This window comes from Sinocyclocheilus rhinocerous, unplaced genomic scaffold (assembly GCF_001515625.1).
Source record: "Sinocyclocheilus rhinocerous isolate Xijiao unplaced genomic scaffold, SAMN03320098_v1.1 scaffold922, whole genome shotgun sequence".
NCBI classification, from domain to species: Eukaryota; Metazoa; Chordata; class Actinopteri; order Cypriniformes; family Cyprinidae; genus Sinocyclocheilus; species Sinocyclocheilus rhinocerous.
In genome coordinates, this window is record NW_015641426.1 from 23535 (window position 1) to 36968 (window position 13434).

General features: G+C 42.6%; 1 protein-coding gene across 1 annotated transcript in view; it reads right to left on the reverse strand.

Annotated features, from left to right (window-relative positions):
* Nucleotides 1-13434, reverse strand: part of LOC107754849 (pro-neuregulin-3, membrane-bound isoform-like) — a gene marked incomplete at its 3' end in the record, with an annotated part of 357957 nt that overhangs the window by 17246 nt on the left and 327277 nt on the right. Inside the window, exon 4 of the mRNA XM_016571457.1 lies at nt 5191-5217. Within this exon, the coding sequence (XP_016426943.1) occupies nt 5191-5217 (27 nt within the window). The remainder of the gene's footprint in view (nt 1-5190; nt 5218-13434) is intronic.

Below are 13434 nucleotides of genomic sequence, written 5' to 3' on the forward strand. Positions count from 1 at the left end.
CACATGCGCGCGCGCGCCACACACGCACACGATGCGCAAAACTCCGCATTTGAACAGTCAATAGCAAATACTTAAACTAATAACAAAACAGTAGCTGATTCAGAAGCGCCAGATTGTCATAGTAAAGTCAGAATTACCTCCTCTCCTAGGTTCACGAAACGGTCGTCCATAAAATGCATTGCTTTTCTGTTGTAAGTAATCTTAAAGATTCCTAAATGCATCTACTTTCGGAAGGCTAAATAAAGTGCTTTTGCTTTCGCCTAGAAACACACAGGGTCTCCCTGACATGGCTGCTTCAACACTAACTGCGGTTACTGAAACCACGCGTTCTTTCTTTGCGTGAACATTTGGGTGGCATTATGCAAATATTTCCATATAGTGTGGTAGATATGTGGGGGCGTGTTAGAATGAGCCGTTTTAGGGGGGCGTGGCAGAGTCTTAACTTTGATAAAGAATATCTCTTTGGATTTGAGACTTTAGTCTTTGCAACTTCAGGGATCTTATCTATGCACAATCAGCTTGTAACACTCCAAAGAGAAAGGAAAACTTGAAATCGCATCATATGACCCCTTTAAACTCTGACAAGCAAAATATCCTGTCAGTTCAGAGCTCAACAATAAGGACGTCCTACTGAAACTGCATCTTACATTTATTGATATTGTCCATGTTTTTATACCTTGACAACTAAAATAAAAATGTAATTTTATTGATTTAAACCCATCTGCAAGGTAACATTATCTAGATAGCTAACAAATTAATTATAAATAAATCAATGCTGTGCATCACATGACATCATATCACAGCAAAAAGTTCATTAAGTTGCCACAGTTTAAATTAAAATTCTGTTTGTTAGTTTCTTTGTTTGTTTTAAAGAAAACTTTTTTTTTGGCAAATATTGTCAAGTTTTTTTTTCTTCTAAAACTACAGGCAGGGCAAGTAGAAATCAGAACTACCTTAATGAATGCTGAGCCATGCAATTGTATGTTCTTTGTTGTGTATTCATAAACTCACAGGTTCTGACCTCTTTCCAGGTGTGCAGCAATCATTTTAACTACCTAAAACTAGAAAATTTCTATAAATTTCCACTCTCACCCCAAAACATTTGCTTTTTCTTTTTTTCTATACTTTTCCTTCTGTCATCTCTTATGTGCTCTATGCTCACTAAAGAGAAAACCAAGCTTAGTATGTGGTCTTAAAAGGCCCGCAGGAATCACTCTACTCTCTTTCATCAAGTGTAGTCCACTCTTTGTCGTTACTGCTAAGAGGAAGTGACACTGACTTCACCGGTATCATTCTGAGCTCTGCAGTGTGTACATGGCAACTATCAAACCATCACATAGAAAATAAATGCTAAAATGAAGGCTTAAACAAGCTGTCACTCTCACAGCTGTGCGAGATAAAGCAAGGCATGAAAGCATGTCTCAGTCTTCACAATGTTCTTTTTTTTGCAGGCAGCAGAATCAAAACAAGGCCCTGTTTCAAATGACATACTTCATGTGGTCTCGCAGTCTTTCATGTGCACATGTCCATGACGTCCACAAGGCTGCAGGGTGCCCCCTTTGACGTTCAATAATTCAGAATTTGATAGAGAGATAAACAGAGAGACAGACAGACAGACAAGTGCGTTGAGCTCATTGAAACTACCAGTTCAGTCATTAACTTGATAAAATCAGTTACTCTGACTACTCTCGACTTGTCTACGAGTGTGCTGACACAAGTGAGTGCATCTATCCTGTAGAATTTGGCTGGACAAAGAGAAAACAGGAAAAACAATTGAAATCCAGATATAAAAGTGAGCGAAGAGCCGGCTCCTCTCATTCAGGAGCCTCAGCAACGGTGATTGGAAATCAACGTGAACAAAATTCATCTGCCTGTTACCCTGCTTCACCCATCGATCTACAGCTCTGGGAATCTTCCAAGCTCTATAATCAAAAAAACGTCTCAGTTACGTATGTAACCCTCGTTCCTTGAAGGAGGGAACGGAGACGTCACATCGTGACCGACGAATTGGGATCTCGCTTCGAGAGACCAATCTACTTTGAGTGTAACTAAACGAGCCAATGCACTTTGGCATGCAATTATTGCATCCAGCTGCTGCTGATCACAGCGTGAGCATAAAAAGGCAGTCGGTGCAATGCATACCAGGTTTTCGCTGAGGAGCCAAGCCGATGACCCGGCCGCTCAGCGGTGGTACAGCAGCCGTGGTGACGGGACGTGACGTCTCCGTTCCCTCCTTCAGGGAACGAGGGTTACATACATAACCGAGACGTTCCCTTTCAGTCGGTCACTACGAGTCACGTCGTGACCGACGAATTGGGATTCCCTACCAAAGCGCCAAGGCCGAAGCTTCTCCACAGGCCGTATAAGCATCGCCGGACAGGCCAGATGAGTACCTACAGACCCGGGAGGGGAGGCACGGTTCGCCCTGCCGGGTGGAGGCGGTATTGTGACACAATTGCATCGCAACCGACCGCTCCACCGGGGGGACCCCCGTATACCCCCTAGCTGCACCACCGTCGAGGGTGGTGAGGGAGGAGGAACCAGCAGGTCGGTTTCCGGCAGTAAAAGGTGCCGTCCATGACCTGGTGAGCTCCTCATGCACCTCGACCACCCTCGTGCAGGTCCTTCAGTGCCTTGGCCTGAATTAACCTGCAGTAACGCCGTAGCGTGTAAGGCGGAGGCAGCTTCTCCACAGGTCGTATAAGCATCGCTGGCCAGTCGAGTACCTACAGACCCAGGAGGGGAGGCACGGTTCGCCCTGCCGGGTGGAGGCGGTATTAGGACACAGTTGCATCGCAACCGACCGCTCCACCGGGGGGACCCCTTATACCCCCTAGCTGCACCACCATCGAGGGTGGTGAGGGAGGAGGAACCAGCAGATCGGTTTCCGGCAGTAAAAGGTGCCGTCCATGACCTGGTGAGCTCCTCATGCACGGCAGGGAGGAAAGGCACCGAGGCGGGGCGCGAGCCACCCCGAGAAACCAATCGTCCAGCCTCGAGGGCTCAGGACGCGGTGGAGATTTCAACTCGAGCCCTACCCTCTCGGCGGCCCGGGAAAGCATAGCCGACATCTCCGCATCCAATTCAGGCCTTGCCACCACCCCGGAGGGCGGCAGCGCAGCCGAATCTTCCTCTCCAGAGAGCTCTCCCTCCGATGCAGTGATCGACATCCGGTCGTCGGGAGGAGCACCAAAGGATACGGCCCAGCGCATTCCTTTGGCCGCTCAACTGGATCTGAGGCGCTAGAGGAGTGGTGGGCCCCCGAGGGTTGGTTCCCTGTCTCCGCATCCAATTCAGGCCTTGCCACCACCCCGGAGGGCGGCAGCGCAGCCGAATCTTCCTCTCCAGAGAGCTCTCCCTCCGATGCAGTGATCGACATCCGGTCGTCGGGAGGAGCACCAAAGGATACTGCTGGTACGCTCTTTGAAGAGGGTCCAGCACGTTTCTTTGGCTGCTCAACTGGATCTGAAGCGCTAGAGGAGTGGTGGGCCCCCGAGGGTTGGTTCCCTGAGGGGTTTGCCACCACTGTAACCCTCAAACCGCCCGTGCTACTGCCCGAAGTAGTCCACGCCTGGCTGCCGCCAGGACGAACACTAGATCGCGGCAGAGGCAACGGAGCTCCGCCCCCTGGAGGAAACGGAGCCTGACCCGCAGCTCTGAGATGGTCATCTTCCCGCAATGGGAAAATGACTCATCCACGAACGCCACCTCAGCGTGCTTCATGCCCAGACACGTGAGGCAGCGATCGTGACCATCACCCGGCACCAGGTAACGACCCCATCCAGAAACACACGGGTGAAATGGCATCTTTAAAAAGACGATCCATCATCTTTACAAAGACTCTTTCAGGGAAATGCTCTTTTAGTGCTGAGGCGCACAGGGGAAATGGCCGCTTGCAGCACAACAGGGGGTAGTGCAGCCTGAAGTGCGCAACCCACTCGACACAGGAACGACCACTGTTGAAGCGCCATCCGCCAACACCAGAAGCTTCCAAGAGCGCGTTGAACTCGTAGCTCACTGAAGACACTTGGATAAACAGAACGTGAGATGGTCATCTTCCCGCAATGGGAAAATGACTCATCCACGAACGCCACCTCAGCGTGCTTCATGCCCAGACAAAAGCTGGTATGCATTGCACCGGCTGCCTTTTTATGCTCCCGCTGTGATCAGCGGCAGCTGGATGCAATAATTGCATGCCAATGTGCATTAGCTCGTTTAGTTACACTCAAAGTAGATTGGTCTCTCGAAGCGAGATCCCAATTCGTCGGTCACAACGTGACTCGTAGTGACCGACTGAAAGGGAACAGATAGACATTTCCCTCTCTAAGGCACGAGATGATGTCGCATTGAAGTCATATGAAATGTCACTTAATAATGGGCTAATAAAAAATCTGAAGTAATTAGATTAGATTATGCGATGCAAACACTAAACTATGCATTTGTGAAAAAAAAATTCATATTCAATATTGCATATTATCGTAGAGAACTCAACTTCTCGCCTACATATGCATTGTCAAATGCACAATACATTTTATTAAACACAAATATATTACACACACTGACAGTGTTATCTCTCAAACTGTGCCAACAATATGAATTCACCCTCACTGTCTCCTGTTACTGTCCTCTCGACATTTCAATGCCGTTTCCAAGGAGACCAAAGAGCATTGGAATTCTGCAGTGGAATGCAGCCAAGTGATTGGAGGAGAGGGAAGAGTAGTTTGAGAGCAAATGAAAGGCAGTGAGCTGACACCTATGATTTATAATTTGCTCTCTGTTACTAATCTCTGACCACAAACTAGTCTTAAGTGCACAGTTTAATTACATGTCCTTACACCACAGTGCTTTGGTAAATAGCAAAATAACTTCAGGCAAATTCTAGTCCTGTCAAATGTGAATGAAGCAACCTTATGCTTCAAATATTGCATCTCTACAAATGTGAACGCATTCATGACGACTCTGGGGGTATTTTCATAGAAGCTGTAGTGAAGGGTCAAGAAGGGAAAACAAGTTTAGCCCACATACAGTGCACAGTCAAAAGAGATAACAGGAACGTTCACATTCAAACACATGCAATGAAAAGAAAAGCACGGCTGCACAAAGCAGATACACAGTTGCCTTGGTTCATATAAACTCTGTAAGCATGATTCATCGCTCTGCCAATAAGAAAAAGCTTTTTCTTTTTCTTACCCATGAACTCAATGCCCAAGTGATCCACTGCTCCAGCGAAGATAGACGAGGGCAGCAGTGAAGGAGGAGGGAGGGAAGAAAAAGAGGAGAGAGAAAAAGATGTTAGAGACATTCATTGTGTGCATTCTATTCTCATTGTATACATAGATATTGTGGGTTACTATTTACGTAAGACCGTACTGCGATTGCTATTTGTGTGTACAGCTTTTTCAGAAAACTCATGTTTAATAATGTAAAGTAAAACCATGGCTGAAATGTTGAGCGAGTTTTCCTTTCACCATTTGCAGATAAAAAAAGCATATAAAAAATATCACTTTCATCTGTAATTGTGGATCAATGCCTGCAGTTCATTTAAACATTTCTGACATTCATGAAGCATTTCTGTGCTTTGGATCAGAATGCAGACCAGCAGGTAGACCAACACTGCAAAATTAAGTCATTTTATTTATTAATTTATATTTTTCCCCGTTAGTTACAATATAACTAAACATAACTATATTAATAACAACATAATAGAATATGATAATATCTAATAATAATAATGATAATTATAATAATAATAAATGCAGGGATTAAAAATAATTTCTTAATACCTTACAATGTTGCTTCAGGTAAAACTATTTTTAAGGATATTTAGAGTATGCCTAGGAAAACCACACATACACTAAAATATTAAGGTTTTTGCAGTAAGAGCCTTATTTAAGGAGCATTTAGAATGTTAGTTGATATATTAAGTTGTGGTATGATCACTGATTTCATGATATTATTGCCTTTGCTCCAAGCACAGAGATTCAGCATATTCTAATGTCTCCTGTAAATCAAACCGCAGGAAAACATCTTCATTATGCCAGAGAATTCCCAGGAGCTCAGGAAATGGAAGCTGTGCTCCTTCAGGTATGCTCTGTCGCAGATTTAAGAGTGCATGACATTTATTTTTGACTCTCTTTAATGCAGTGGAGTAAACAGTATGAAGTCAGAATACAAGACTATATCTCCTGAGGATCTGCGGATGTGTTGACAGCAGTAGGATAAGAACCAAAGCTCTTAAACAAAGACAAATATAGATACCATTTCTGCTTTCTTTGGTCAGACTCTTAAGATTTTACTCCATTTCTTATTTATGAGAACGTATCTTTCTCCTTCTTCCTCAGCATGCCATCAACCTGGGCTAATTTGACAGAGTTTGGACGATTGTAAAAGGCTCTATAAAAGATGTTGCTTCAAGTCAAAACCTCCCACCTGAAACAGAAGTCTGACAGGAAAATGATGGCATATTTAAATTTGGAAGGGAATGGTAGTTGCAGTCAATATGTATATGTGTTGGGTGCCCTTGGGAGTCTGTGTTTGGAAATGCCAACAAACTCATCAAATTTCCCTCGGAATCTTCTCAAAAACTGTCAGCCTCCACAGCAGAAATAAACATAACCTGTAGGCGTGCAACTCTCTATAACATAACACCGTGAGAGGTCCACAGTGAGATGCTCTTCCATCCATAACAAGCACAGGGCTTTTTTGCATCATTGGCTCCGTGCCGACGATTCTGACCAATCCAGGAAAAGTGAGGGAGTGATATGGCTGTAGCGTATAGTAGTGGCTGTGCCTTGATGTCATAATGTGAGCAAAGACAGACTGTGAGGCAGGTGCAGACTGTGGGGTTTCAAGTCCATTTACTTCCCCTATTCAAGCGCACACATGCAGACGGAGCCAAAAATAAGACCTTCTACCTGTTTGAAGCTGCTTGTTTAAAGATATGAGCCTTTGGGGAGGTTTTCTCCTTCTAAACTGCCCTCCAAACAACCAAGGACTCAAACACCCTAATTGCACACCTTCTGTTACTGGCTACTCAGGATAAATGCCCAGCCACTTGACTAAACGCATAGAGTCATGTTTTACCATAAGTGGCTCATATATTACAGTACCCAATCGCTGATTTTACACACCGCTCAGTATCTCAGATGAGATCAGTTGTGTCCCTGAGACAGGAAGGAAGACAGAAAAGGCTACTGATGCTTCTCTTGTCGTCCTTGAGAAAACACTCATATTAAACTGCCTCAGTCACAGGTTCACTGGGAATGTGCCTCAAATTGTGCTTACTGTCCCCTGAAGTCGACCTGGGACAAGGGCTAGTGATGAAACATTAATCTACTGAATGAGACTGTCTCAGGTATTTATCTGTCCTACCATGGAGGACGTTTAAACACTCTTTCTGGAACTCGGCAGTATCTGTCTCTCTATCAAGGAGAAGTGGGGTGATTGTGCTCGCTTTATCTAAATGTAATTGCACCCGATAGCCTTGTAACGCCTTGTAAATCCTGAGGCTTAGTGCTATGCAACATAAGAATAAATACCGCCAGACTAATGCAGTGAATTATGACCGTTTTTTTTTTCTTTTTGGCTGGCAACCACTGTAGTTGTCTGCAGGTTTGTTTTCTTTGCCCTAACAGAGAGAAACACGGTCGTAAACAGATTTATTCTGGATGCATTCAAAATCTGCATAACACTGACATTCCTAGGTCAGTTTTGATCCAAGCTTAGCAAACATCCATAATTTACAACTAAAGCAATATTGTATTTGATTTATACAATTATTAATTTCTCAGCAACATGTAGGGGCAGGGGTGTCTTGTCACCATCCTCCTCACTCTCTCTCATCAAGCAGAGATGGTGTCCTTCAGAGTTCTTGAACCACGTCCTTGACTGTGTCCTTTTTACATCCCTAGTCACATACACACACAGATACACACACAACTTCACTGAGTCTAAATCAGCTACTGTTGGAAGGCGTTTCATTTCTTCCCTTTCATTTTTATTTTATTTTATCAGCAGACAGACACACCTCCACTGACATCTCCCTGTCAGAACTAAGATGGATTCCATTTTTCCTGTGGATTCTATTTTGCCAGTCCCAAACAAATGTTATACATTGTCACTTTGAGACCGTAAAGATGTAACTTGAATATGACAATGAACAAATTATTTACTTCAAATACCCTGTGATGTTCAATAGTGTCTCCTCCATTGCACTGATCATCCCGTTCTTTACTGTCAGCAAAGACAGGTTCTTGAGTTGGCAATAAGGTTCTTTGAACAGCATTTTGGTTTCTGGGTTCTTTAAAGACTCATAGAAATACATAGAAAATAAGAATTTGAAAGTGTAAATAGTTCTTCCATGGCATGACATGAATCACAGGAAGCAACCGTTGACCGCTGAGAAAAGTGGCAACAAGCTCTTCCACTGTAAATAACAGAACTGATAATAATGGGAGCCATTTAGCTTTATTGCATCGTGATGTACCACTTGCATCCAGTGGAGACATGCTGTCAGCCTGTAAAATGCTTTTTCGTTTCTAATTGTAACCTTTAATTTTAAGCATACAGCTGCTCAGTCTACTCAAGCCTGTGAGTCGCCACATTTCATCATGCGGCTATTCGAAATCTAACATAAGAGAAAATACAGCTCTCGCACAGAAGTTCCTACAATATAACACAGAATGAAAAAGAAGAAATCCAGATATAGACTTTAATATCTGAGTGGGCTGTTGTTGCTTTCATTAGCTTCAGTATCACCTGTTCAACACAAATGCTCGCTGGCTCATTAAAAGTTTCTGCGTCTGTGCTCAAAGAAAATGGGACTAGTGAAACATTGAGCAGAAGTTAAATATTGGCCATGCTGGTCTGAGCATATCAAACAACCCTCTCACCTTACAGGGGTCATGTGAGATGGAAACAATCTTCCAGTCGAAGCTAACATGTCAATACTAGCCTGTATCACACAGCAAAGAAACTGAAAATAGAAACTCTTTTCAGATATTGACAGCAATTTTAGACATTCAAACACATTGAGTGTACAATGATAAGAAAAAAAGATGCAAAGCACAGAGAAACGATCGAATGAGATCATAGGATAAGAAAGGAAGATCTTTCTGTGAGTAAAATACAAAGCAGGAGCGCAGGAAGGAGGACAGTGAATTTCACTGCATTTCCTCTGATGTTCTGCTTTTCTCCACTGTCATTCCCTGGTGATGTGATGCCAAATGGAAGGTTTCTTCAGCCAGATGGCAGCAAACTCCCTGAGCTCCAACTAGAAGGTCCTGTAATGCACGTTCTGCTTGGTGTTATGGGAGAATTAGAGGGCTGGCTAAATCTATGGGTTCTTTACACTTCATCGCTGAACTTACTTTGACATTTCAAGTGCAATTGAATAGGCTAATCATTCTGTTTTCAATTATGATAATAATAATGATATTGTTATAATATTATCATGAATTAAGTATTAAGATTTAAAACCAGTGAAAACTGACTAAACATGAACCACTTCATGGATTTTCTTAAGAGATGAAAAATGCAAAAGGTATTAAAATGTTTATAATAGAATGCTTAAAAGATATTACAATATTTAAAATAAATCTGAAGGATCATGTGACACTGAAGACTTGAGTAATGGCTGCTGAAAATTCACTTTGCCGTCACAGGAATAAATGACACTTTAAAATATTAACACACAATGTATTAAAATGTATATATGTACACAATTTGAATTTGAAGTTATTTTAAATTGTAATAATATTTCACAATATTACTTTTTATTGTATTTTTAATAAAATAAATGCAGTCTTGGTGAGCGTAAAATACTTGAGAGAGATGTTTACTAAATGTTATCATTCACTAACTCCCAGTGCACCATAAGTCATGAATTATAGGTCTGAATCTACAAAACACAAAACAACCATTTCTTAGATTTGATTTAAGTATGATTTATGCAGTGGTTGCGTCAGAATCTAATCTTATCTTTGAGCAATACAATGAGGCTTAATGAGACCCCACTGAGTGACTGTTCATTGCTAGCTCAACGTTAATGTTTACCTATAAAGAGAGACAATTTCAGCTGCAGAACCTTAACAAAACGAAACACATTTCTGCACTCCTGATCCAAAAAGAAAGATGTAAATGAACCCACGAAAGACCATAAACTCTACCCATAGAGAGCCTGAGGCTACAAACGACCAGCTGAACCCCATTTACTTACACCAACAACATCAGAGTCAACGCCTGGATGAGTTTTGGATGCATATGTGCATGTGAGCTTTCACATATGAGTGGGTGGCTTTGAGAATGCCATGGCAATAGAATCAGTTTAGATTCATATCTAAAGCAGAGAAAGCCCCCGAGCAGTCCTAGAGTCATTCGGTTGTTCATCCCTGGAATACTTAAGGATTCTCACAACCAGAATGTTTTAGCCTAACATTAATTAGTTGTAGATTTGGAGATACACTAAAAGCTTAGGAAGCAATTAACATGAGATTAACATGAGATAAAATGTTACAGGCTAAGTGATTATTCATGACGTAGAATAATGTGCATAATGAAAATTTCAATATTACAACCACATTTGCTAAAGTTTCACTACTTGCACTAGGCACAGTTGCCCTGAACCGGGCCAAAGCGCGATTTTCCCCCCTCCCCCCTCCCCCTCTGGCCTGCACTCATACTTGCACTAAACATTAAGGGCCGGAGCACGCTTACGTCATGTACGCAATAACAGGGAGAAAACCACTTTCGCTTAGACTGCCTAATAAATTTATCATTTATGCCGTGCAGCGATTTTCACTTGCATGTATCAGAGGATTATTACAGAGGCAGCTGATGTTAATGAAAGAATTTGCAACTTTACTCACAAACTACAATTCCTGTTTCTCAATAAGGTGAGAACTAGACCCGTTATAAACCTAAATATACTTGATTTAATTCAATTAATTGAAAAGAGTATTGTAGTAATAGAAGATGTTTGCAGTCGTAATGATGACAGTAGCGCACACAAAATAGTAGCTGTTCCGTGCTCCGGCGAGGTTAGCGATCACACTACATGCCTACCGCGCCCGAGCCCAACTGAACCGTGCTCTGACCCCACTCTTCCAAGCGAGCCAGGGACGGCTAAATGAACCGCAGAGCGATCACACTTGTCATACGAACCGGGCTTTGGGGGTCAAACGCGCTTGGGCACGGATCAGATCGCCTAGTGTGAGTACACACTAAATGTGAGCACAATTACAATTCATTTCCACAAGTTTCTAAACCTGATTTTTAAGTGTTACAAAAGTGTGCTCATCCACAAATGTCACATTCACGATAAATTGGGGGTTTCCTCATAAAGATGACACACTGTAAAAAATAAAAAATTAAAGAAACTGTTCTCTCTCTCTCTCTCCCTTACTCAAAGACACACAAAGGTCACCCCTGGGCTTTATCTGATCACCCCCTCCTGTCCGCTCCTCCTCTATGCAGTGGAGTATTAATGGAAAAGGCAATGGATATCTTCACGATGGTCTACAGACTTCCGATGTCCAGTTGGACTCCTGCTCCAAAACAAGCAAAATTATAATTTTTATGAGATCTGCCATTTTAGAGACGATCATAAACTACAATCACTCTCTAAAAGAAAATGGATAATAACAAAGCCTAATCAAATATCTCCACATCCCGTAAAGCTGCTTCCTTCTCATAAATGTCGGATATCTAATATAGTCTTATTTGTTCATAATCTTGCAGCTTCTGCATAACAGCATGTGCCATTGCTGAAGGCTTTTTCAATACTCTTGTCAAAGCCTCAGATAAGTAACTACATATACAGTACATATCAGTATTTTTGAGTTTGGCAACAGTACCGATTCTCTCAACTGAGATCCATCTCATCCAGTTTTCATTGCATTATTCAACATCTAAATTATAATAATTTTGGTGATACGAGGCATCTGGGACATGACATCAGCTCTCATTACACCAAGAAAGCCTGCTGGCAGGGGCGTAAATTTCGTCTAACAGTAGGGGGGGACAACAAACATAAAATTTCTCAAAAGCAATTTTTGAAGGGGACACAAATAATACAGCTAAAATTATACTTGTAAGGAAAAGTTTACACAGAAGAAAGCCTTACTACTATTAGTGTAACAGGGAGAGCATGCCATATTAGACAACTTCAAGCTGTTGTGGTCGCGCCGCGACAGCGCTCGTGTCCGTTGTAGACATCAAGCGTAGCATTAGTTCTGGCAGGTCACGTTAGTCAAGCTCGCATCAGTTGACTCTCAGCTGATCCCCATCTACCTATAGGAATACGACACCTACAGGTGCATCTCAATAAATTAGAATGTCGTGGAAAAGTTAATTTATTTCAGTAATTCAACTGAGTTAGCATTACTTCACGCATCGCTACATTATTGACATGGACTCCACAAGTTATGTAACTGACTCAAGAACAAGTTCAGATGGGAACTTTATCCCCAAGAAGGATATCAAGAGATCAAGCATCCCCGTCACAGCTGCTTTGTTTCACTCTCTCGAATGTCTTCACAAGCTAAGTTCATTTTAATGCTCTCAGGTTTGGCAACATGTGTGTTGCTAAGGCTATCTGTCTTGCTTTGGCTCGTTTGGTTGTTTTCAGTTACATGCTTGTGTTGTACTAGTTTATGTGACCTATTGGCAATGTGTGGTACTTATCTGTTGTCACTGGCAACACGCTTGTCGCTGCATATGCTGCGCTTAAAGGGGGGGTCTAATGCTATTTCATGCATTCTGAGTTGTTTACACTGTTAAGAGTTGGATTCTTATGCGCGCGCGCGCGCACTCAGCGACCCGAGCGAGAGCGAGCCACTCTACGTGTTTCGTTCATGGTTAACTTACTGAAGTCATCGGCAGTGCTGCAGTTACTGTACTTGCTCGAGAAGACTGTCTCTAAAGATGCGTGTTTTTGGATGTGAGGAAAAAATAACCTTCTTCAGTGTTATGTGAACAGTGGATGCAATTTGTTTTTTTCCAGGGCAGCAACGGAGTTTCACGAGCGTGTTTGTTGTTCCCGTCACTTCGGTGACGAATGTTTTATAACAAGGTACATTCTGACACTGGATTTGTACATCGTTTGATACTGAAAGACAGAGCAGTCCCAGCGATAAAAACATAGTCAAGTCGCCTTTATTTTATAGCACTACAGCACAGCTTTAAGCAGCAGAAAATAACGACCATAGTGAAAACAGAATCAATTCTGCTGCAGCGCAGCTCCAAGAGAAAATGGTAAATGGTCGTTGTTCAGTTAAAGTCGTCTGCATCCGAAAACCTAGGCTGCTGACATGCTGCCTATCAGCCAATGACTTCGCAGGCAGCGTTTGTTCATGAAGGTAACTCATGAAACTAATATCGGACATGCTTCTGAGGCAGCTTAACGTTCAATGATCTACAACAAAATAGAACGAGCTT